The sequence below is a fragment of the Bubalus bubalis genome, chromosome 4 (genome assembly GCF_019923935.1).
Source record: "Bubalus bubalis isolate 160015118507 breed Murrah chromosome 4, NDDB_SH_1, whole genome shotgun sequence".
Taxonomy (NCBI): Eukaryota; Metazoa; Chordata; class Mammalia; order Artiodactyla; family Bovidae; genus Bubalus; species Bubalus bubalis.
In genome coordinates this window covers 110,598,266-110,625,086 of record NC_059160.1, presented here as the reverse complement: position 1 = coordinate 110,625,086, position 26,821 = coordinate 110,598,266, and the positions used below count along the sequence as shown (strand labels likewise).

At 35.6% G+C, this 26,821-nt stretch overlaps 1 protein-coding gene across 9 annotated transcripts in view; it reads right to left on the bottom strand.

The window, feature by feature from the left end:
- PPP1R12A (protein phosphatase 1 regulatory subunit 12A) overlaps nt 1-26,821 on the bottom strand; it is a 164,533-nt gene that overhangs the window by 53,575 nt on the left and 84,137 nt on the right. For all 9 annotated transcript variants that reach the window (XM_025284411.2, XM_006075141.3, XM_006075140.3 and 6 more), the window contains exons 3-8: nt 22,050-22,168; nt 14,156-14,315; nt 9,276-9,420; nt 7,889-7,963; nt 6,707-6,795; nt 6,383-6,540 (exon numbers count right to left, since the gene is read on the bottom strand). In XM_025284411.2, coding sequence (XP_025140196.1) covers nt 6,383-6,540; nt 6,707-6,795; nt 7,889-7,963; nt 9,276-9,420; nt 14,156-14,315; nt 22,050-22,168 — 746 coding nt within the window. The remainder of the gene's footprint in view (nt 1-6,382; nt 6,541-6,706; nt 6,796-7,888; nt 7,964-9,275; nt 9,421-14,155; nt 14,316-22,049; nt 22,169-26,821) is intronic.

Below are 26,821 nucleotides of genomic sequence, written 5' to 3'. Positions count from 1 at the left end.
AATAAAATCTGACGTTCGTATTTCTAACACTATGGAAATTTTTTTAAAAAATTTTTAATTAATTTTTAAAACCTGAACACTTGAATACAACGTAACTTCAAAAAATTCCATATTGCTTATCTAAAACTTATAGCTCTTCTTTGTTCTAGGACATCTGAAACTGCTCTTTGTCAGTAATTACATTCCTTTCAAACAGTTACATTTAAATGTCACAAACAGCATTCCTTCTCATCCCTAAAAGGTATAAAGTTAAATGGGTACAACATAAGCTGAATTAGGTTAAATCTCTTCCAATGATGTATCAAGACAATTTCCAACTAATAATTGATCACTTAAAAAAGATTTTTGAAATACTAGAAAAAAATCAATATGATGCTAGCAAAAATTCAAAGACTATTTGAACACAGAAATCAAACTAGCCTTTAGCACAAGTCACATATAAATTTAAACCTTTAAATTAACTATAATTTATAAATGAACTAGAAAAGTTAACTTTTCAAATACTCAAAAGTCATTTAACTGAGCTTTAAAGTATTCCTTTAGTTTCAAAATGGGATAGAACAGGTATCTTTCTATACTTTTGGCAAGAAATATACTGCTTTTAAAGCTCTATGAGATATTCATTTTTATTATACTACCTCTCTTCCCTATGTTAATAGGGCTGAAAGCATAATCTCAAACTATATCAAAGGACAAGGCCAAACTGACACATTTAAAAATCACTATTACCATAGCTTTTCAAATAAACTGAATGAGCTAAACTCAGTCTAATAAGCTTTTTTTCTCATTGTTAAATCTCTTTTCATTCAACAGAAGCTAAGCCTACTCAGCATAATTAAGTACAAATCATGTATACTCTTAATTAAACCATCCTCCTGGGAAACAATCCATCTAACTGAAGAGATTAATTCAATGAATATTTATTAAGCGCCTAATACCTCAAGCATTGTCCTAAGCACTGGGGATAAATCAGTCAACAAAAAGACAAAATAACTGCATAAAGCTTATAGTCTGGAAGGAGAAATAAAGTTCAGCATATTTTTTTGCATTTTCTCATTTTTTCCTATTTTCTCTAGATTTAAAAATTTGTTTTATATTATTGAAATAAATACATCAAAGAATGTATATGCACATATGCAAACATTTATGGTTGGTTTATGAGTAATAATGAAACCAACCCCAGGTGTCCATCATTCAACTTAAGTAAACATTATCAATGTTATTGAAGCCCTTTATATTCATTTGACTTCAATGAAGAATAAAAACTTCATGTTCTAAAGGAAAAAACTAAAAGCAAAACTATGCTTCCCTTTCCTCATTCCTTCAACTACCTCTCAAAAATGTATAAATCATTTGGAAGGAAATTAAACTTTTGGTTGAGTCCCTATTTTCAATCTGATTTATATGAAACTGATTTAAAACTGGTTTTGTAAATATTTAACAAAAGAAAATCCAGCAAAATAGTTATTTAATATAAAATAGTTTCCCAAGGAAACAACCCTGCAAAAAGAAAAAAGAAACAGTTTAGAAATCGTCAGGTCAAGCTGCAGCTCTACAGGGAAATGACTGCTTTCTCAAGCTTGCCAAATAAAGTATGATAAAGCCTTGTTGATATTAAAAGAGTGAGAGAGAAGGAACCACACAGCATTTACATGGGTTAATTCTTGAGATCGAGTCAAATTTTCCTGGCACAACTAGCTACTAGCAACAGGAAGAACAAAATTATCAAGTACAATGCTTTAGAGAAACATTTAAAGTTAGCTTTCTGAGAAACCCAGCAGAGTGACTGGTATGCTTCAACTTCAAATTGGGAACTAACATAACACAATTTGATAGTGATTAGTTCTATCCATATTTACAGAATAGAAGACTTTAAAGAACTATCCAGATAACCTAGTCTAATTCTTTCCATTCTACAGACAACGAAATTTCAACCCAAAGGTCAGGAGGTTTGCTAGTTAGCAGTGCCCAATACTGAGAGTTTGTATGCTGTTGCTGTTTAGTCGCATCCAACTCTGCGACCCTATGGCCTGTAGCCCACCAGACTCCTCTGTCCGAGGGATTTTTCTGGCAATATTGGAGTGGGTTGCCATTTTCTTCTTCTGGGGATCTTCCTGACCCAGGGATCGAACCCATGTTTCCTGCTTGGCAGGAAGATTTTTTTTTATTTTTTTAACTCTATTTAGAAAGGCTGAAATGACTGTATGCTAATTTGAACAGGTATGCTGTACAAGAATATTTCATTTCATTTTTTATATCCTCCAAGTTGGATTCCATTGTATATGCTTTGTTCTTTCTTCAGACCTCTTTAACTTCAGACTGGAGGTGAGCAGAAATATGGCTTACTCCTTTCTCCTTAAATCATTCTCAGGCTCCAGACAATGAGCTGGACCTCTGAGAAATCTTAACTGGCAGTGGTAGCTTTTAACTCTGGAGGCTTTTCAGGAGTATATAAGACAAGGAACAAGCTGCTCCTCTCTCAGCTCTTTCCAGGAATCTGACCCTAAGCAGACTGAAAGACACGGTAAGACAGATTAATCTACGGCCATTGGAACAACCTGCATTCACCCTGGGAGGCAGGTGAACCCCTGGGGATTGGTGATGAGCTGCTGCAGCACCACCATAATCCACACTGGGATACATCCTGTCCTGTCCTGTCCTCCAACTTGGAAGCTCCTTTGAATCAAACCACATTTTCACGAGAGTTCTTTGTGATTCCTGAGCACTTGAAGTGCGTCCGAACCTGAAAGCTGTGGGAAAATGAGCTGGCAAGCGGATTCTTTACCACTGAGCCACCAGGGAAGCCCAGTGAGTTGTATAGAAGGGATCAATTAAGAAAAAATTAGGTAACAAATCTCTGAGCTATCTGGACTTCCAGTTCTTGAATTCTTCTTATGAGCTAGGAGATCTGGGTGCTAGTCTTGGTGCATATGTGCCTGTAGTTTGATTTGTAATGACATATTTTACTAGAGGACAGAACAGCCTAATATATTACACTCCACGAGGTCAAAAAGAGTTGGACATGACTTAGACTGAACAACAACAAGAAAATTTTACTAGAGACTAGGGGCCAAAGCATATCTCACAGAGAGGAGATTAACTACATAAAAATAACTTTCAGTTCAGTTTAGTTGCTCAGTCGTGTCCACTCTTTGCAACCCCATGAATTGCGGCATGCCAGGCCTCCCTGTCCATCACCAACTCCCAGAGTTCACTCAGACTCATGTCCATCGAGTCAGTGATGCCATCCAGCCATCTCATCCTCTGTTGTCCCCTTCTCCTTCTGCCCCCAATCCCTCCCAGCATCAGAGTCTTTTCCAATGAGTCAACTCTTTGCATGAGGTGGCCAAAGTACTGGAGTTTCAGCTTTAGCATCATTCCTTCCAAAGAAATCCCAGGGCTGATCTCCTTCAGAATGGACTGGCTGGATCTCCTTGCAGTCCACAGGACTCTCAAGAGTCTTCTCTAACACCACAGTTCAAAAGCATCAATTCTTCGGCACTCAGCTTTCTTGACAATCCAACTCTCACATCCATACAAGACCACTGGAAAAACCATAGCCTTGACTAGATGGACCTTTGTTAGCAAAGTAATATGCTTTTTGAATATGCTATCTAGGTTGGTCATAACTTTCCTTCCAAGGAGTAAGCGTCTTTTAATTTCATGGCTGCAGTCACCATCTGCAGTGATTTGGGAGCCCAAGAAAATAAAGTCTGACACTGTTTCCACTGTTTCCCCATCTATTTCCCATGAAGTGATGGGACCAGATGCCATGATCTTCGTTTTCTGAATGTTGAGCTTTAAGCCAACTTTTTCACTCTCCTCTCAATTTCATCAAGAGGCTCCTTAGTTCTTCCCTTTCTGCCATAGGGGTTTGTCATCTGCATATCTGAGGTTATTGATATTTCTCCCGGCAATCTTGATTCCAGCTTGTGCTTCTTCCAGCCCAGCGTTTCTCATGATGTACTCTGCATATAAGTTAAATAAGCAGGGTGACGATATACAGCCTTGACGTACTCCTTTTCCTATTTGGAACCAGTCTGTAGTTCCATGTCGAGTTCTAACTGTTGCTTCCTGACCTGCATATGGGTTTCTCCAGAGGCAGGTCAGGTGGTCTGGTATTCCCATCTCTTTCAGAATTTTCCACAGTTTATTGTGATCCACAGAGTCAAAGGCTTTGGCATAGTCGATAAAGTAGAAATAGATGTTTTTCTGGAACTTTAAATACTTGTATTGGAGTCAATTTAAATTTCAATGGTGTCATTTTATCTTTCAAATGAACTGAACAAATTTAACTGAAGTATTATTAGATAAACATGTATATTCATCATATTTAAATAAGTAAACTTTAATTTTACACAATATATGAAAATTAATGTTTATTACAGAGTAATTATTATATGATATCCATGTAAAGCAGGTATTATTACCCTGATTTCAGAGAAATCAGATTAAATAACTTACATCCACAATTACATGCATGAATCAGTTCATGTTCTTGAACACTGTACATGCTGATTTTCGTATAATTTGCTTTTATAATTAGAAATATTTTAGTTAGCATGTTATACAAATAAATTTTAATATTCAATGACTACCTGTTGTTCTACTTCCAATTTTACTTATACTACTCTGTCATCAAGGCAAACGATATGCTGACTTACCTGACCAGCAATGTGATAGCAATAAATAAAAAATTATTAATAAATTCCTAGAGACTAAAATCTAGCCACTTATAAACCTCAAAAACTCTTTGTGTATTTCCAAAAAATAATTTACTTGTAGTACTAGTAAGTTCAAGAAAATAAGGAAATTCATAACAAAGCACCTGGCAACAAAGCTAGCCTGTACCTATTTAGCAGTATCATGTTTTTAATGGGAAATAGAATTAACAATATGCTCTTTGACATGTTTATTTAGTAAACTTTAACTTCTCACATTTTCTTAGAGAAAATATTTTGCTGAGTGAGTAAAAATAGTCTGATTCAAAACTGCTGTTGTTGAGTCCAGAGGAAACAGGGGGAGTTCAAGGGATTCTAGGGCTCCTTTGTGTTTACCACTTGATCACCAAACTAGTCCTGAGATTATGATGATAGTCTTGCATTGATAAAAATCTTAATGGAAATGAAATACTATTTCTGGTAAATATGTTAAAATACCAAAATGCCAGGTTACACAACTCAAAGATGGCAATACTGGAATCTCAAACTCTTCAGAAGTTTTGAGTGATTAGGCAGTAAAGAATAAAAGCAATTCAGTAAACAAAATTTATAAAAATGTGAGCCAGAGGAAAAAAATGCAGAAACTATACCCTTGATAATAAAAAGGATTTAAATTGTTATAGCAAAACAATCTGGCAGCATCTGTGAAAAATGAAAATATGACTCAATGATCCAATTTTTCAGTATATCTATTAGAGAACCTCTTGGACATATACACAGGGAGATAATTATAAAATGACTGCTCCAGGACTGTTTACAATAAAACATTGGGAATTATGTTAATTTTTTATCAAAAAGGAAGTCAATGTATTTAATGAATATTATACAGCAACTGAAGGGATAGATTACATATAAAAAGATACAGATAGATAGAAACAAAACTTTTAAGTAAAAAAAAAAACAAGCTGCATAACGATTTCTAGGGTAGAAAATAAAACACAAAACAACCTTATAATTACTATATATTATTTTTGAATGTAAGATAAGAGTATAACAATGGATTATGAGATTCAGGAAAAGACTCATGATAGTAATTTGGGAAAGAAATGAAAGAGAAGTAGACTAGGGTGATGATTAAAGAAGACAACAGTTTTAATTTTATTAAAAGAAAATTAAAAACAAATATAGCTAAAAGTCAATAGCTGCTTAGTTTTGGTAGTCTGAGTGTGAATGTTTATTATATTTTTCTATATCTTTAAAATTTCTCAAAACAAAATAAATTTCCCCACACGTCTACAGGAAAAATTCTTGGGACTCAGTCCCAACTTTCTATTACTCAGGAAATACTTGGGAGCCAGCTTCCTGTACTTGGGTCTCAGAAAGCAGCAGGAGCATTCTTGAATTGCTGGGAACCCATCTAACCCTATCTGTACCACCCAAAGGGAGTCTTCAAAGCTTCTTCACCTTCTTCAAACGTAAAAATATAGGTCAGTGAAACACAGAGGTGATCAAGAGCATCCAGGTAATTAGAGAACAATACAATCACAACTATACTTAAAATTCTAACACTCCTGAAAGGTAATTTACAGGCTTGTTGCTGGCTTGGCAGGTATCTTAAATATCATGTCAGTCTGAAAAGTTTCAAAATTAAAGTCTGACCTCATCTTACATTATTCTTCATCAAAATTTCACTAAAAATCCTTTTATCCTTCACATTTTACCTGTTTCAGCTTCTGATTCTGAGTCATCTTCCTCATCTTCTTCACTAGAGCAACTAGATTCATCTTTCTTTCCTTCTTCTTCATCATCAACCTTTTCTTGTTCCAGAGATTCAATACGGGATGCATTTTTCTCAGGCTCAATAATCAATGTCTCTTTACTGTAAAAGGAAAAAAAGCCTTAAAATAACTATAAAAACAAAAGGTCAAAATACAATATAAATGTATTAATTTTTCTCAGATCCACAAAATCTAATAACCATATCTGTGTCTATCATGCCAACTCATTTAAAAAAATAACAAAATCTCCTTTAATATTTTACTTACTTTTTAAAGGGCTTCTGTGACTGATTATTATCCATATTAGCTGTTGATTCAATTAGTGGAGATTTCTTTTCCCGTTTTTCACTATGGAGCTTTATAAAAGTTATGCAAAGAAAAATAAGAATACTATTAAAATAATATAAATCAGCAAAATACAGAATTTAAAATAGTAACAAAGTAGCTTCCCAAACACTAAATGAAAACAAACAGATAAAAAAAAAGATTTAAATTTTACCTAAAAAGAAAAGGGCTTGGATAAACAATAAAAAAGAACTAGACAGTTAAAAATGTCCACAAAGGAGACTTCTCTGGTGGTCCTGTGGTTAAGATTCCACCCTTCTGTACAGAAGGCACAGGTTCAATTCCTGGTTGAGGAACTAAGATATGCTATGCAGCCAAAAAAAAAAAGGGTGGGGGGGGGGGGCTCCACAAAGGATTAAGTTGGATTTTTTTTTTAAAGATCCTTCCAACTTTGGTTTACTGAAAAAGCCAGAGTCTATTAATCATTTAGGATGTCTGATAATACTTAAACAAGCAAACAGTTTTGCTTTTTATATATAAAAAGCAAAACTGTTTGCTTTTTATATATAAAAAGCAAAACTGTTTGCTTTTCTAGGGTATGCTATTTTTGAAATCTGAGATTGTCTCCACCTTCTAAGCAAACTTCCTTATGAAATCACAAAAACATTATTGAGAACATACACATTATACAGGGCTTCCCCGGTGGCTCAGTAGGCAAAGAACCCACCTACAATGCAGGAGAAGGGGATTCGATCCCTAGGTTGGGAAATTTCCCTGGAGGAGGGCATGGCAACCCACTCCAGTATTCTTGCCTGGAGAATCCTGTGGACAGAGGAGCCTGGGGGGCTACAGTCCATGGGGTCGCAGAATTGGCGTCGCAGAATTGGACACAGATTAGCAACTGAGCACACACGCACATATATTATCTAAGTATTCCTTTGGGAAGGGGAGGCTAGAGAAATGGGGAAAGGGCAACACAAAAGGCTAAAAAAACACCACCACTACTCCTTTATTCTCATTTACTGTCATTTAATTTGTTTGCTGGGAATACCTTAAAACCAAACGGTACAAAATATTATAAGAACACCTTTTCAACTGTCTGAAATTCAGTGTTATAAGGGGATTCACTAATAGAGACAATTTTTAGATAGTCATCAAACATACCAGATTTTGTTTCTTTTGCAACTCTTCTAAATATCCTAAAATGTCTTCATCTGCTACATCAAAGGCTGTCTGGCCCTACACAGAAAACAAAGAGTTGGTGATGATAAAAAGTTATCAATAAATTATGCCCTCAGTGATTCTCTATAAATCTACAGAAAGAATTAGGTAATTTTTTTTTTATAGTAGGTACAACACATAGTACAAATGATTTGAAGTAGATAAATGAAAAATCCATGTGAGGAAGAAGCAACTGATATACATCCCCTTACTTTTTTTGGTAACAGCTTTATTGATCTATAGTTCACATACAAGTCAACTATTTAAAGTATGCAATCCAATGGTTTTTAGTATATCCACGAGTATCACCACAACCAGTTTTAGAATATTTTCATCATCCTCAAAATAAATGACATACCCACTGCAATCTCCTCACCATTCCTCCTTGCTCACCCAGTCTACGGCAACCACTAACGTACTTCCTGTTACTATAGATTCTTGTTACCTATTCTGGACATTTCATATGAAAGGAATCATACAGTATACAGTCCTTTGTGACTGGCTTCCTTTACTTTACATACTGTTTTCAAGGTTCTTCCATGTTGTAGTAAGTATCTACTTCATTCTTTTTTTAATTGCTGATTATTATTCCATTGTATTGTACACCATAGTTCGATAATTTATTCACCGGCTGATGGACATCTGCATCTGCTTTTGCTTTTCTGGTATATAATGAATAACACTGCTATGAATATTTGTATACAGGTTTTTGTGTGGACATCTGTTTTAATTTTTTTGGGTATAACAGCTACAAGCAGAATGACTCAGTCATGTAGTAATTCCAAGTTTGTCTTTTTGAAATCTTATTTCTATTTTACCACCATAAAAATTAATTAAATTCTTACTAGAATAATAAGATAAATATATGCATTTCAAATATACTTAAAAGTTCAGCTAGCCACAGGTATGACTTAGTTTCAAAAATCAGTCCAGAAAAACATCTGTCAATCTGTTTTTATTCACAGTGGAAAAGACAATTTTAAAGAGCTGGTGGCCAAAAATAATAAGGATTTTTCTTGTTGCCAGCTTAGTCCTTATAATAACCCTACTGGTACGAGTTTCCAGAACACCAGAAAGTTAATTGTTTAGAATATATTCTACCTTATACATTTGTAAAATTTTAATTTATGAGTTTTTAAATATAATATCAATGGAAGAGCCTAAATCACCTCATAAGTAGCTGGAAAAGACTTAATAATAAAAATGAATAAACAATTGACAATTATGAAAAGCTTAGCACAATTATATAATGTACAGTCTCATAATATTTTAAAGACTAAAACTCTATTTTTAGAAGTTAAAATATTTAAGGTACATTTAAAAGGCCTACCACTTTGTTGACCATCTCCATATCACACAGATTGTCCACTAAAATCCGACATGCTTCTTCTTTACCCCAATGAGCTGCAGCATGAAGAGGTGTCCAGCCATCATAATCTTTAATATTTACATCATAGCCTGCCTGTATTAAAAGTCTAAACAAATTACAGTGAATTAGATAATCATTAAAATCTAGAAATGAGTGAACATAATCAACAGCTCTATACCATGCACTTAAACAAAAATTTGCAATATATTTCTTTTCATAGTTCGAAATTTCTCCTCCCCTCAACAAATTAACTAGGGCAAAAAAAAGTAATTCTCAGAAAACACTGGAATAGAGAATCCTGAGTTACTGCCATAATAATGAATTCAGTTTTGATCAATTCCTCATAATTATTCCTCTTAATGACTGTGTCTTATGGTTTGGTATGATATTGATTCTTAAAAAGATGTTTCTAACTGAAATTTTCACAGGCAAGTCTATAATTTTTCAAAACTACTAGATCAATTTGTATGTTAAACTGATTTATTGTAGGAAATGGCTTCCACATGATATATCATCTCAGGCTGAACAAGTTCTCAAAATATACTGGGATTAAACAAACATTTGTAGTGCTATTGTTGCTTTCCAGTTAAGGAACTGGTTTGTGAAAGCTTTCAAGAACCTTTATGATCTACCACTGGAAATTTTCACAGGAAAATGACAATCTGTTAGAAACAAAACAAAGCAAAACAAGTATTCTGAGGGGTTGAGTCTATTTTCTGTAGCAGTAGAAAGCAGATATTCTAATCATCAACAAAGCTAGAAAACAGGAATACATTTTAATACAATGCAAGAAGTTGCATAAATGTTAGTATGCCCTTCTAACTATATATTGACATCAACTTTTATTTAGAAATTAAGCTCATAGAGATCAAAGAATGGGTCTATAAATGGCACACAGCACAGCCCCACACACAAAGGCGAACACTAAATACCTCATAACTCAAATCTGGTTAACCTTTACCTTACTTTCCAAGATGTTGACCTTGAGAAGGGCTTCTTTTTACCTACAGGAGGTGGTAGTGATAGCTAACATATAATCATTTATTTATGTTTAAGAACTGATTTCCCTATTTCCTAACAATATCTAAAGAAGATGTTTCTATTTATGGCTCCATAGTGGAACCATCTTAAGAACTTGTTTAAAAAAAAAAAAAAAATTCCCCATCTCCACCCCAGTTCCACTGAATTAATCAGCATTTTGGGAGATGGGCCCTGTCAATCTGTGTTTTTAATAAGTCCTCCATATGACCTCACATCACTGCCTGTTACATGATTGCAGATCAACATTTAAGAGCCACTGATCTACAAAACAGGCTAGTAGATATAAGTCTGAAGCTTTAAGTTAAAAAAATATGGCCACTAACACATACATCATCAGATATTTTATTAATAGGGAAAAATAAAAATATATCCACAATTAGGAAATATGAACTATAATAATGTTAAATACCCTGCGTGTTATTCTAAGTACTGGGGAGTCTGTGTGAAGAGAAAGGTAGAAACATTCCCCTCTCCCTGCTCCCAAATATAAGGCTCTCTATATGCCAGGCCATGCAAGGATACTCCAAAAATATAAGATGGCATTTATTATACTCAAGGAACTTCTAATGGAGGACAAAAGTCAAGTAAAACATCAACCAACCCTCACAGACAGGTTTATGGTGAAGTTGCTTTAGAAGTACAGGGCTGAAAAGCCTAAAGGTCAGCTGAAAGGGGCTGTGTGTTTGCAGGGAGGGGATAAAGGGGGAGATGCTGACATCCGAAATGGATCTCTTCTATTTATTTTTGATTTCATATGTTCTTTCCTAAGTAATACACTCCCAAGTTTCAAAAATAAAAAAGAATAAATGACTATATAGGAAAGTCACTTTCCCATTGCTGACCTTTAGCCAACCAGCTTCCCCTCCCCATAGATAACCATACTACAGTTTTTGATTAGATCCTTATAGAGAGATTTTAGGCATATATATAAACAGATACAACTTAAATTTAAAAAATAAATAAATAAACACAAATGAGTCACAGTTCTATCCTTGGGTTGACACTTAACACATCCTATTGCTCCTTTCATATATTAGGTAGTGTTTTAATCGTTACAGAGTATTCTAGTGAAAGGACGCATCATAATCTAGGCAATCATCACCCACTCCGATCATAAACAACACTGCTAGCACATACCTTATTTCCTAGGGGAGAGTAAGAATATCTGTAAAAAAAATTCCCAGAGGTAATGCTGCTAAACCAAAGGATAACTGTTACTTTGATAAAATTTGCTCAATAGTCATTTTTAGTTCTACCAATAACATAAGAGAGTGCTTTTTCCCAACTTTGCCAACACTGTGCCAAGCATTTTGATCTTTGCCAGTATGATAGATGGAAAATGAGGATTCATTGCAGCTTTATCTGCAATTATTATGAATGAGGCTGAGCTTTTTCCCCCATAGACTGAAGAGCCTTGAACTGAGTCAAAGGATCAAAAGGAATTTACTTCCAAGTTGAAGAGATGGTGAATGAAGGTACCTAGACAGAAGTAAGAGTATGCTTTAAGACATCATGACAGAACTTAAAGAGGATATATATAGTTGGACTCATGAATGCCTGAGGATCAGTGGTAGCAGCTTAGCTTGACAGAGAAACCAATGGCCAGATGACTGATGGTCTTATGTGCTAGGTTGAAGAGTTTAAAATTCATCACAATTTCTAAGAATCTTAACGAAGGACGTTAAGAGCCTATATAAATAAATTACAAACACCACTTGGAAGCAGTCTAGAAATCCATTTAATAGGGCAATCTGGTACTCATATATACATTCACAGAAACAAGAATTTTAAGAAACAAAATTATCTTCACCATATGTAATACTCTTTGATATTTTCAATTATTTTCTTTTAAATGCTGTTTGCAATTCACTAAGTGCATTTCATAACCCACACTGATGGGCCTTGAAAGTTTGGAAAAGTTTTGTACTAGGGAGAAACAGATGAGACAAGGAAACCAATTAAAGAGTTAAATGCACCATTCTAGGAGAAGGCTTAAGTCCCTGAAGTGAGCAGAGATTGAAATAGGAGGAAATCTAGAATAACTGACCCATCACTGTTTTTACTGAAGAGAGGGAATAAGGAGGACGGATTTATACTAGAGGCCCAGGTGGAACAAGCGCAACATAAAGGGTGCAGTAGATTTTGCTGAGGGCCAGTCTTATTAGCTTTCACATACATATAACAAAAGTTATGCAATGAATGCTTTTTTTATATATAGTTGCCAACACCTTTGCATTGCATAAGAAAAAACCAAAACGCAAATTTATTGTGACATAAAAGAGCTTTTCCTAAGGATATTTGTTGGTCAATAAGTAAGTCCCCTATATACAAACCTTTAAGTTTCGAACTTTCAAAGATGTGAACACGTATTCACATGTCCAATCACAGAAGCTGGTTCACGTGTCTGGCATACACCACCATGTGTGTGCGTCTGCCACAGTGGTTGTGCTTTTGAGTACTTTACCATCAGTACTGTATACAGTACAGTAGTACAGTACCTTTATTTCAAGCCTAGGATTCCAGAAGCAAGCGTAAAAGCAGCATTGATGTACCTGGTGCTGCTAAGAAGTACCAAGCAATAACAATGGAACAACAGTGACAGTAATTAGAGAGTGGAGTGAGGTGAAAAGATGGAACTGGAGGCCCAGAGAAAGGACGAAGAGAGACAAGAGGAAGAAGTTAACTGAAGAACAGAAGTGATTTACGACACAGGAAATGGCAAGGGGAGTTTCATCTGAGGAGGCAGAGAAAGCTTTTGAGTCACAGGACCCAAATGCAGAACAGGACTGGAAGGTTGCAGCAGCCTTTCAGAATGCCATCCAGTGCTACCGTGACATCTACAAGAGAAAAAGAGCTACTACCCAGACAACACTGGGTCATTTTTTCAAGAGGGTAGATAGAATTGAACCCAGCAAGGAACCAGAACCTGTGCTATCAACGTCAAACATGAGTGACACTGCAGCTTGTCCTCTGCCTCCTGTTGCTGATGATCCGTCAGCTCTATCATCTCCCACCATCTCTCCCTCCTCCAGTCAGCAACTCTTTCTGTCTGCTCATTCAATGCCCACCTTGTATGCCAGCTACTGTGTTGTAGTACTATACTTTTCAAGGTATTGTACTGTAAGATTAAACAAGTTTTCTTTATTTCTTGCTTGCCTTTATATATTATTTGTGTGAAAAGTATCATAAATCTATTAAGCACAATACTATATAACCAATTGTGTTAGTTGGGTACCTAGGCTAACTCTGTTGGACTTACAAATTGGTATTATGAATAAACTCTTGGAACAGAACTTGTTCATAGATAGGGGACTTACTGTATAGTCTAAGTTGCTTATGGTTTAATATTACGCTAATAGCTCTCTGATTTCCAGTGCTCACATAGTGAAAATCTTAAAAAAAAAAAAAAAAATCAGACAAATTATATGTAAGTAAATAATCAGTACGACTCTCAGAATTTGATAGTACATATTATATACAACATTGTTCTTAGTTTCTGTATCCAGAGCTCACCTATCTGAGAACCTCAAAGAGACTCTAATAATTTACCAGACCAGAAGGTAACACATAATGGTTGTCTGACACTTAAATTTTACTTATCAGAAAACTGCAATGGAAAAAAACAACAGGAGAATAATAAAAATTTGAGAATGAAAGAACTTCAGAAACAAAACAATAACATTCAACATTTAAGTAATTTTCAAAAACTGTTTCAAAATAACATTAGCAGGTATCTTAAAAAAGGAAAAATGAAACAAAGAAAACAAAGCAGAAAAACAACTGTGAGAAGCAATACTTACTTTAAAACTTCTGTATAGCCCTTGGCGGCTGCAACGTGAAGCGCTGTACCTCCAGATTTTGCATGCCGGACATCATTTATATGACCACTATTTAACCACTGTCTGGCATCTCTAAGCATTATTCGTTCCTCTTCTTTTCGAGCTGCTTCTATATCAACCCCTGATATGATAAAAATAACTTTTTATTTTTTTCTCTATAGAAAATGTTTTTGTTTGGAAATAAAATTATCTCAATCATTTTAAGTGAAAATTAAAAGTGATATTATATTTTTGAAAACTGGACTGCTTAGAACATGCTGGTTAAAGAAATGCAGGAGTACCGTAGATATTTTATTAGCATTTTTAACTGACTATTTAATTTTTGTCCTTACAATATTTTTTTGGCTTTTTTTTTTTAACCTTTTCTGCTTATTCCTTTTGTTTTTGAATATTTGAACATTCCCCAAGGTATATCTTCCTTTGGTCTAAAAAACAGATTTTTTTTAACACAATCATATATATTTAAGTCTCAATTTTCTATCCACCTGCTTTGACTAGTTCTCTGAACTCTAGCCTAGTAGGCATAAATATTTATTAAAACACTTCAACTTGGAGGTCCTGTCTTCATGTAAAATTGAACAGACCTTAAGACAGGTTATTTTTTAACCAACACAGTATACTGTTCATACCGTTAGTTTTATAATTTTGATAATAAGTTATACAGATGTTTATTCATTTAAAAGCTTGAAGCATTGTGCTAGGCTGAGGTGATAAGAGGAGGGGAATTCAGAATGGAATAGAACCTTCAAAGAGCTCAACATTCTAAGAAAAAAATTAAAAGAGAAAAGTTAATCCTGAAATTCTTCAGTAATCTCATGTTATCTTATGTTTTCAAATGCTGGCTATTTAAAAAACAGCACACACCACATCATTTACACTTTAGAAGATCATAAGTTTTAAGAGTTTTTAAAAAGGTGAAGATACTGCTTTTTTATCTTCTATCCCCATCATCTGGATGGGTACCTGATCTAAAGTAAAAAGGATCAGTAAATGTTTACTAAATGAATACTCTTAAGTTGCTAAGTCGTGTCTGACTCTTTTGTGACCTCAAGGACTGCAGTCTGCCAGGCTCCTCTGTCCATGGGATTCTTCAGGCAAGAATACTGGAGTGGGTTGCCAGTTCCTTCTCCTGGGCATCTTCCTGATCCAGGTTTTGAACCGGAGTCTCCTGCATTGGCAGGAGGGTTCATTACGCTGAGCCACCAGAGAAGCCTTAGGTTCCAACACTTGCCTAGAAACCCGGAGGTCATCCTTAATCCCTCCCTTTACCTTATCTCCAGCCCTCATCCAATTAGTTGGCAGATTTTGAGTTGCCATCTCCTAGAATGTCTTTGTAATGGCTCCTTGCTGCTGCTGCTAAGTCACTTTAGTCGTGTCTGACTCTGTGCGACCCCATGGATTGCAGCCCACCAGGTTCTGCCGTCCCTGGGATTCTCCAGGCAAGAACACTGGAGTGGGTTGCCATTTCCTTCTCCAATGCATGCAAGTGAAAAGTGAAAGTGAAGTCACTCAGTCATGTCCGACTCTTAGCAACCCCATGGACTGCAGCCTACCAGGCTCCTCCGTCCATAGGATTTGCCAGGCAAGAGTACTGGAGTGGGGTGCCATTGCCTTATGCTATTTTAATTCATATCTTATGTCTCACACTTTGATGACTACAGCTGGCCCTTAATTCATTCACCTCAGTCCCTTCTGAGTCATTCCCCACATGATCACAAGACTGGTTTTTCGATATTAAAATATGATCATCTCACTTTTCTATAAAAACCTGTCAATGATTGCTAAGCTCTTATAAGACAAAGCTCAAGCTCTTAAGTGTAGCATACAAAGCCATTTATGATTTGGTCTCAAGGCATTTTTAATCTCTAGTATTTCTCCTCTATCATCACCCAGTGCTCTAACCATCTGGGATCTTCACATAGGTCAAGTACATCACTTGCCTGTGCTACTGTGCAAGCTGTTATCCTCTACCTGGAATGTATCTTTATCTTGCTTGCTTTATTTATTCAAGACACAACTGAACTGTTGAACTGAAGCTCAATCTTAAAAAAGTAGGCAAAAATGGAGAAGTATTTTTAAAATCCCAAGGTTACAGAAGTACCAGCAAAAGTCATCTTGAGATAATAACATCTAGAGATCTTATTACCACATATGAAAGAAACTAACAATAAGACTTTCCAAACTGACTTTATAAAACAATTATATGTATAATATAGAACAAATAAAACCTATTAGTTACAAAGCATCACCATTTCTATAAAAAATCAATTTTACATTATAAATTTCCTATCAAAAGATAATCAGCCCATCTTATTGAAGATGTCTTCTAATGTTATTCATAAAAGAAATTATAAGGCTGCAACTCTAATACATTAAGAATAATCTTTCTACTAAAAGCCTTTTCTCAGACTGATTTATTTTCTTATGCTTTTTTTTTTTAAACTATGTCTTTTAAAACATGAACCTATTTATTATCTTTATCCCTTTTCTCTTTACCATCTTAAACAGCTTGACTATTACTATCTTTTATTATTCTAAATTTCCCCTGGACTTGAAATAAATAAATATCTACTTTTTACTTCTGGATTTATCTAATTTCATGCTATCTTTACCTTATTACAAAGCAATTACGCTCTGTTGCCACCAAATTGTGCCTTTATATAAATTATATATAAAAACAACTCAAGTCTAAAATTTAAGTATATGAGAAGGGAAATTTATGTTTAAGTAAATTCAGTTACCAAAAAACCTAACAACACTTTTTTCCTTTTAAAATCTTTTAAAAAATACCAATGATTAGAGCGATGGACAATTACGTATTTTTTAAACCTCATCAGACAATATAAATATATACATATAGAATATATATATATAGAGAGAACAATACTTGCTTTCTAATTCCAGTATTTTAACTAGGCTAGTAACCTTCAGACAGCCATAACTTCTTTCAATATTAGTATAATGAGTTAAGAACACAGACCTGAATCTACGCTGCTTGGTTTCAATCCCTGATCTGCCACTTACTAGCTCTGTCATCTTGAGCAAGACACAATCCACACTAGCATTCAGTTTCTTTATTTGTGAGTTAGGAATAATCAAAGTAACTATCCACAATGTTGTTGTGAGGATTAAATTAATTAATATATGTGAAGAATTTAGAAGAGGAATAAGCAGTAAGGTGTTAATTATCATGATCAGTTCTAAAAGTCTATGGTTCTGCTTCTCTTTTATTGCCTTGTGGACTAATAGGGAAAAGATCCTATAAAGCATTTTACTGGTCTTTAATTCACCTACTGGTCTTTAGTTTACCTATAATTGCAAAACTTTTAAACAATGAAAACACTGTATACTGAACTAAAAGGGGTATGATAAAATAAAGTGACTAGACTATTTACCATCTGTCAGTACTATTAAGAAATAGAAAATGTTAGCTTATAAGAAAATGTTAGTCAATTCTCTTAGGTAAGAAAACATAAAACTGAATTGGAATTTGGTTAGATAAGAGGTGCAAAAATTGACTTGTATTCCAAGCTAAATAAAGATAATTACTTTAAAACATACATCAGAAATACTGATTTTCATCTACTATTCAATTCTTACTACTTTCAAAGGAAATTTACTTAAGCATGACTAGTTGTTAATCATGTATATTAGAACAAGAAATAAGAGCCAAAAGAATGATTAAAGAATTTTAAAATATTAAATAATAACTTTCATATCAGGATAAATAATTTGAGAAATCTTGTCATTACTAGTGATATATTTAGGAGGCTCCTTCTATAAACTGTTCAACGCTACTGATAGAGAGAGATGCCCCTATCTTTTTCCTTTGGAATAAAGTTATATTATATAAATCCTGTATTCCCATTTATTATTCCCATGAATAAATGAACATCAGGAAATATTTCTAGGAAACATTCCTAATAGAGTACAGTGTGGTACTGTGATGAAGAGTGTGGGGCGCAAGGTATCTGTTACACTGTTTGGGACTGAACCACACACAGCACCACTTTCTACCTGTTTGACCCTGGGCAAATCTCTGAATCTCCTTTTCTCATCTATAAAATGCAGTGACAGCACTATTAACCTTGTAGAATTGCTCTAAGGATGAAATGAAATAATTCATGTAAAGTCTTCTGCTCAATAACTAGTATTTAGATATTTAAAAAAGAGGCAGCTTTTATTTTTACTATCAGTGCTTCACTTTCAGTTTCAGGGTCATATTATATATTATTTTCCAGAATTTCTCATCTATTATTTTTCCAGATTTACATTTTCCATCCTGACATTGCCTAGATTCCAACATGGCACTGAACACTGCCATTCAGATGCGCTTTAGCAACCACAAATTCAATACATCTCAAAACAAACTCATGCACGTTCTAAATTTGTTCCTGCTTTGTTCCACCTTTTTGTGTGAATTCACCCAATAATCACTTCTTAAACTGGAAATCTCAGGAGGCAAATTAGCTGGCCTCAATTCTTCCTTCAACTCCATATTCAATTACTCACCAAGCTGTTTTAATTTTACCTTAATATTTTCTGAAAACAACCCTGGCTCTTTGCTCTCTTCCACCTTAAATATAATTACTTTGGCCTTACTGGTCTCTCACCTAGATTAAGTGAAGAGTCTTCCTCAGGGAAGGCATGCCACCATGTATTCCCCATTTGAGTTCATCCTCCAGATTACCACCAGCTTTATTACTAAACACTAAATCCAATCAGGTTAATTTCCTGCTGGGGATCTTCGTTTCATCTGTCTAATGCCTACAAAATAGATGTCCACCATCTGGCTCTAGTCTAATCTTTTCAAGTCTCAATCTCACACTAATTCCATGTTGATTTTCTTACTCCCTTCCAATTCTAGTGAAGTTTCTGCATTTGCTATGTTTCTGATCCCTTTTTATTTGCACTTGTTGATACCCTCTTCTGACATGCCTTTTTTGTCCATCATGCCTCTTCTCTGCCAAGCAAACTCCCTCTCAAATGTCCTCTCCAGCTACTGAAAGCAGTCAGTCACAGCCTTTCCTGCTCTCCCGCACCGTTCTGCTCCTGCCTATGTTTTAGCGCACAACACTGTAAAGCTCTGTTAAAGGAGCTGTCACTTCCACCACCCTGTGAGATCCTCAAGAGCAACGTTTGTTCCGTTTTTTTGTTTAAATACCCAGCACTCAAAACAAATATGCTGGCACATTAATCAAAATTGAATGAATCATTACAACTAAAATCAGCCTTGCTAACGGTTTCCTTTATATAGAAAGAAACTAAAGACAAGAAGTTTTCAGTACATCTCCATGCCTTTCCCAGTTGCTATCTATCTGGGCACTAATCAGGGCAAGATGGACAGATAAGGTACTCTTTCCTTCTAGGTTGTGGTGTTTTATACCCACTCTTGCGGTTTCTTCAAGTCTTGACTATCCCATTACTCCAAAATCACGCGCTTAGGACAGAACTGTTCGAAGCTCTTCTGTGGATTTCTACAAGCTCTAGTTTATGACTACTGTTGTAACATGGACCTTGTTTCTTCTGGACTCCAGGTACCTTTAGCTACTTGTTACAATGCTTCAGCTCTATTTAAGCATTTAAATAGTTCCTCAGTTTTAGGGCCCAAGATTTGTTTTTTGAACAGCCAGAAGTGTGTGTGTTTTGAGTCATGTTCAACTCTTTGTGACCCCATGGATGATAGCCCAATAGGCTTTTCTGTCCATGGAATTTTCCAGGCAAGAGTACTATTTCCTACTCCATTTCCTATTCCAGGGGATTCTCCACCACAGGATTGAACCCGAGTCTCTCATGTCTCCTGCACTGGCAGGTGGATTCTTTACCACTGCATCACCTGGGAAGCCCCAAAGCAACCAGGTAGTCCTTATGAATTTTCCCAATCCCAAGAAACAAAAATTTATTTTCACTTAGCTTCTATTTCTTTGCTTTTATTTAATGAACCACACTTCCGCAATACTCAGCCCTCTCTAAACCAATACTCCATATCTTATACAACATAGTTCTTTTCTGATAATACTCATTCAATCACTGCCTAGACATAATACTACAGTGGAAATCACAGTAATTTATATACACGTTTTTTAAAAACGGAAGTAAAATACACTTAATAAAATTTACTATCTTAATAATCATTTTAAGTAGACAGTTCAGCAATGTTAAGTACATTTACATTGTTGCTCAATCTTCAGAACACTTTTCATCTTGCAAAACTGAAACACTGTGCTAATTAAACAACAAATCCCCATTCCCACCCCCTCCCAACTCCTGACAACCATCATTCCACTTTCTCTAGGATTTTCAGTACTTGAGGTACCTCATGTAAGTGGAATCAGACAGTAACTGTCCTTTTGCGACTGCCTTATTTCACATAGCATAATGCTCTCAAGGTTCAACCAGGCTACAGCGTATGTCAGAATTTCCTTCTTAATGCTGAACAGTATTTCACTGTAAGTATATACTATATATTGTTTATTCACTCACCCATTGATGAACATTTGGTTTTCTTCCATCTTTTAGTTATTGTGAATAATGCTATAAACATGGGTGTATAAAAGTCTCTTTGAAACTTTCCTTTTAATTCTTTGGTTATGTGCCCAGAAGAGGAACTGCTTTATATTTATTGAGATATAATTCACACAATTTAAAGAAAACAATTTAGTGGTTTTTAGTAAATCTGCAGAGTTGTGCAACCATTACCACAATCAGTTTTGGAACACTCATCACTCCTAAAAGAAATTCTATCCATAAGCAATCATCTATCACTATAAATTGACATCTCCCAAATGCATATCTCTAGCTTGTACCTCTCTCTACTAACATATTCAACTGCCTGGATATCTAGCAGGCAAAACAAACTTAACATGTCTAAAAAATGAAGCCCTGAACCTTTCCATATAAAACTTACTTTTTCCACAATATTCACATCTCTCATAAAAACTTCACCCATTTAGTTGCTCAAACCAAAACCTTAGAATCTTCCCTGCCTTCTTCTTACATGCCCTACTTTTAATCATGCAATGATCTTCTTGGTCAAATCTTCACAATATATCTAAAACCCACACTCTTCTCCTCACTTTGTCTACTACCACCCTACTTCTCCCCTTGCCGTTCCCCTACTGCTGCCCTTACCTTGCTACAATCCATTCTCAACACAGCAGCCCCAGAGACCCTTTCTACAATAAATCAGATCATGTCACTCCTCTAATCTCAGTCTCTCCACTGACCCCCAATTTCACTCAGATTAAAAGCTAAAATCCTTCCAGTGGCCCACATGGCCTTGAGTGATGTGGTCCACTGCTCCTTCTGGGATCTCATCTCCTTCCAGCCTCTTCCACGTTCTGTCTGCTTCAGTCACACAGGTCTCACTCACTGCTCCTCTGAAAGCATCAGGCGTCCTTCCATCCACGAATTCACTGCTCCCACGGTATGCAGTGCTCTTTCCCCAGACCTGTATGATTCGCTCCATCGCCTGGAGAAGACCTTAGCTTAAATACATCCTTACCAGTGAGGACTTCTTGATCGTTCTATTTAAATGTGTCTTGTTCACCCTGTACACTTCCTTTCTTCTTTGTCTGTTTTACTTATCTCCAAAGCTTTTATTGACAGGTAACTTTATGCCTGATCCTACCACTTACAATGTACTTTTTTCAACTTGAAAAATATTAAAAAGATGTAGAGTTAAGAATCATACACTTGTTCAAGTAGAACCTTACTGAACATATTATTAAGTAAACTGTTTTTCACACTCAAATTATAACTGTCCTTCAATGTCAACAATTATTTATTGAAAAAGTATCATACTTTACACAAGACAGTTTTAAACATGCTTTCCGTTTAGGCTGCTTTACACTACCTTGCCGATTAACTTCATTCTGCAGTAGCTCTTCCATTGCCTCCTCCTCAGCTATATCTAAAGGTGTGTCTCCTTCACTGTTGACAGCTCCTACATGTGCTCCCTGACCAATCAAAAACCTGCAGAATTAAAGAGAAGAGAGTTAAGCAATGATGGTATCATTGAAATAAGACTAAATGAACAGCTAATGAGGTAAGCTTCTATGCAAGAGCAGCAATAAAAACAAAGGAAAGCATAGGCATTATGTAAGCTTTAAGAAACTACCATAAAGCATGCTTTCTTTTCTTTTTAAAATTTCGTATTTCCTAATTTTTCTGTAAGGAATACACTAATACAATACTAATACAAACACTTATATTAATACTGTACAAATACTAATACAAAAATGTCATTAAAATATCACAAATATTTTAAAACAATTATGAAATCTTTCATAGGATTATTTCAGACTGTCTCCATTAAGATTTTTCATTATCTCCATATTGACTAGTTCCCTAACTGATCTTCACACTCCCAGTCTCATGCCATAAAGCAAAAGTTCCTAACCCAAGACTCATGAATATAATGCAGAAAGTCATTCAGCTGGTACAGATATCTTAAAATACTGTTCATGCTCATCACTATTTTGAAATTAAGGTAATTAGCAGATCAACTAGGAGGTCTTTTTAATGTGTTACTGAAGAAGAATACATAATTTGCACTATTTTATGCATCTGAAATACAATACTAAGAACAGATTCACATGCTTCATCACACCTGTGAAAGGAATCAAGGGATTCAGATGGTTATGAATCTCATTCACTAAACAAACTGCATATCTTCCAGAATCATCTATTTGACATGACTGGAGTCAATTTTCAATTAAAGAGTCTCAGAATGCTGTCCATGCTAGGAGAAAACACACATGGCCCTTATTGATCTGGTTTTATCTTTTTTTCAGCCTCGTACTCTTCTTTCCACATTTTAGACTCCAATAATATGAAACTGTTTGTAGTTCCAGACTAAACCATGTTCTTTTGGCATCCGTGATTTTACTTTTCTTTATGTAAAGAATGGTTCTTTTTTTCTCATATCCCTAAATCAATCTGCCCTTATTTGTTTTTATAGGCTACATGACAATATATGCATTATAAAAACAGTGAATAAGAAAAAAAAAGCCCACAGAGTTTTTAAAAAAGAAAAAACTCTATACCTCTTTTATTGTCATGTTCCCTCTCAGAGATAAACACTATCAATAGCATGGCAAGGATCTTTCCAGTTCAGTTCAGTTCAGTTCAGTCCCTCAGTCGTGTCCGACTCTTTGCGACCCCATGAATAGCAGCACACCAGGCCTCCCTGTGCATCACCAACTCCCAGAGTTCACTCAGACTCACGTCCATAGAGTCAGTGATGCCATCCAGCCATCTCATCCTCTGTCATCCCCTTCTCTTCCTCCCCCCAATCCCTCCCAGCATCAGAGTCTTTTCCAATGAGTCAACTCTTCGCATGAGGTGGCCAAAATATTGGAGTTTCAGCTTTAGCATCACTCCTTCCAAAGAACACACAGGACTGATCTCCTTTAGAATGGACTGGTTGGATCTCCTTGCAGTCCAAGGGACTCTCAAGAGTCTTCTCCAACACCACAGTTCAAAAGCATCAATTCTTCAGCACTCAGCTTTCTTCACAGTCCAACTCTCACATCCATACATGATCACTGGGAAAACCATAGCCTTGACTAGATGGATCTTCGTTGGCAAAGTAATGTCTCTGCTTTTGAATATGCTATCTAGGTGGGTCATAACTTTCCTTCCAAGGAGTAAGCGTCTTTTAATTTCATGGCTGCAATCACCATCTGCAGTTTTCTATAAATTTATATGTTTGTATATAAACAAATATACATAGTTACTTTTGAGGTTCTCTTTGTAAAACAAAATTAATGGGATTACTTTAAATGCACTAGAATGCAACACTTGCCTTTTAATAGCTGAAAAATATTTCACGATATGACTGGATCAATTTTTTTAATACTATCCTGCTAATGGATGTGTTCTTAAATGGACGTTTGACATTATCAATCTTTAAAATTTTTCTCAGTGTGATGAGAATAAAGCACCTTATCATCATTTTATTTCCTGACTACACAGGAGGTTGAAAGCATCTGGTTATGTTTACTAGCATTTGTATTTTCTCCTTTTGTGAACTTTCCATTTACATCTTTCACTTTTATTTTTAATGTCTGCATTAATTCAACAAACACTTATGGGATGTTATAGATTGAGTGACTTTGTATTCCTCCAAAATTCATGTTGAAACCCCAAACTACCAACGTCATGCTATTAGGAGACAGGATTTGGGAAAGGAAATTTAGGTACAGATCAGATCATGAGGTTGGAGAATCCATGATGAGATTAATGTTTTTAAAGAAAATAATAGAGCTCACTGTCTCTCTACATTGAGTACACAGCAAGATGGCAGCCGCCTCCAAGCCAGGAAAGGAGCCCTCCCAAGACACAGAATTGTGTGTCTTAAACTCTCTAGTCTCCAGAACTGTGAGAAACAAATGCCTGCCATTTAAGCCTCCTAGTTTATAGCATTTTTCTTACAGCAGTCAAAGCTAAGACAAGTGCCTACTATGTATTGAGCACTCTGTTACATGTCAGAATACAATAGCAAACAAAAACAGATGCAGAGCTTCCCCTCAATGATTTTATAATCTAGAAAGAGAGCTAGATTATTTATCTAAATTAATGTAAAACTTTGACGCCTTATGACAGAGACTTTTATCTCTATAAGTGAATTAATAGAATTTTGATTTAGTAAGGTCAGGAAAGGATTCCCTGAAGAATATATAGGTACTAGCAGCAAAAGTAACGGAAGGAGTGTGTGTGCCAGAACCAAACCCTGTGACAGGAAACGTGTATGACTAGACAAGTGCTTGTGTGCGTGCTAAATGGCTTCAGCAGTGTTTGACTCTGCAACCCTATGGACTATGGCTAGACAAGGGCCTGGTTCATTTTCCTGGGAGTAACTAAAAAAGAATTAATCAATCTCTACATAGTTTCTGTCATGTACACCCCGAAGTTACTGTTTATTTCGTAAGATCCTTAAATGATCATTTATGTGTTTCAAAAAGATCACTTTGTGCAGTATGGAAAACAAATAGAATGGAGAAAGAAAGTAGGCATACCAGCTAATGAGCTACTGCAGCAGTAGAGAAAAATTATGTTGGAAGTTTGAATTTGATGGAGGAAATAGATAAATTCCAGAGATATCTAGGAGATCCTAAAGATCAGCTGGATATAAGAAGCAAGGGCGAGGAAGGTATCTATGATAAACTGAAATTTTTAATTTGTATGGATGGCTATACTAATTAATGATTCACAAAAAACTAAGTTATTCCCTACTTCTAATAGACATGTTGCAAGTATATTGTCACTACATTTACATTACACTACATTTACTATATGGTCACTACATTAAAAAAATATTTCTGACAGTATTCTGTTATGAGTGAAGTTTAAAGGTTATATGAAGTCAGGTCTGTCAACCTTTTGCTTTAAGAAGGATTTTCCCAACTAGGTATGAATATGTATGTGGAGATATAACTTTTATAAGACAGACAGAAAAAGAAAGAGAGAAGAAGGAAATAATGTATACCATAAAGTTAACAGAGGTAACATTAGGAGGGTTTTGCTTTGTTTTTTTATCCATGCCTCACGGCACCTGGGATCTCAGTTCCCCAACCAGGGATTGAACTCGCACCCTCCGCACTGGAAGCATGGAGTCTTAACCACTGGACCACCAGGAAAGTCCCGCATTAGGAGAGATTTGTATTAGTGGGGATTTTTCCAGAGGTGGGGGGGAGGGAGTGGCATTTGTTATCCTAGTTTTCGGCAGCAAGTTCATTTTGTGTACGTATATCAGACCACAAGAGTGGCTACCATGCCATTTTGCAGCCTGGTATTTTTAGACTTAATAACATGTTATAAGCATTTCTCCTTATATGAAGTAATGTTTCATTTTTATGATGTTCACAGGACGTCTACAAACAGAAGTCACATGTGAATTGAAGCAACTTTTTCTGTTGCACAGTCTTTAAAGTCGTAATATAAAAGTAATGAATAACATATACATACTATCGTGTGTAAAACAGGTAACGAGCAGGAAACTGCTGTATAACAGGGAGCGCAGCTTGGTGCTCGTGATGATCTAGAGGGGTAGGTTGGGGGGAGGAGGGGATATAAATATATGTGAAAGTGAAGTTGCTCAGTCGTGTCCGACTCTTTGTGACCCTATGGATTGTAGCCCATGGAATTTTCCAGGCAAGTGTACTGGAGTGGGTTGCCATTTCCTTCTCCAGGGGATCTTCCTGACCCAGGGATCAAACCCGGGTATCCCGCAATGCAGGCAGATTCTCTGAGCCACCAGGGAAGCCCATATATAAACATATATATATATATAATTATGACGGATTCGTGTTGATGTATGGCAGAGATCATCACAACAATGTAAAGCAATTATCCTCCAATAAAAAAATCAAAGTACTGAAGAATATTTATATACTATAAATTAATAAATCTGGAGGGGGAAAAAAGATATTAGTGCAATAGTAACTACTATGCTCCAGGAGAGTATGTAAGCATTCTGCTGGGCAAAATCTCAAACAATCAGATATTTAAATAAAACCACTTATATTTTGCTTGCATGCGTGTTAAGTCGCTTCAGCTGTGTCCAACTCTTTGTGACCCTATGGACTGTAGCCTGCCAGGCTCCTCTGTCCATGTGATTCTCCA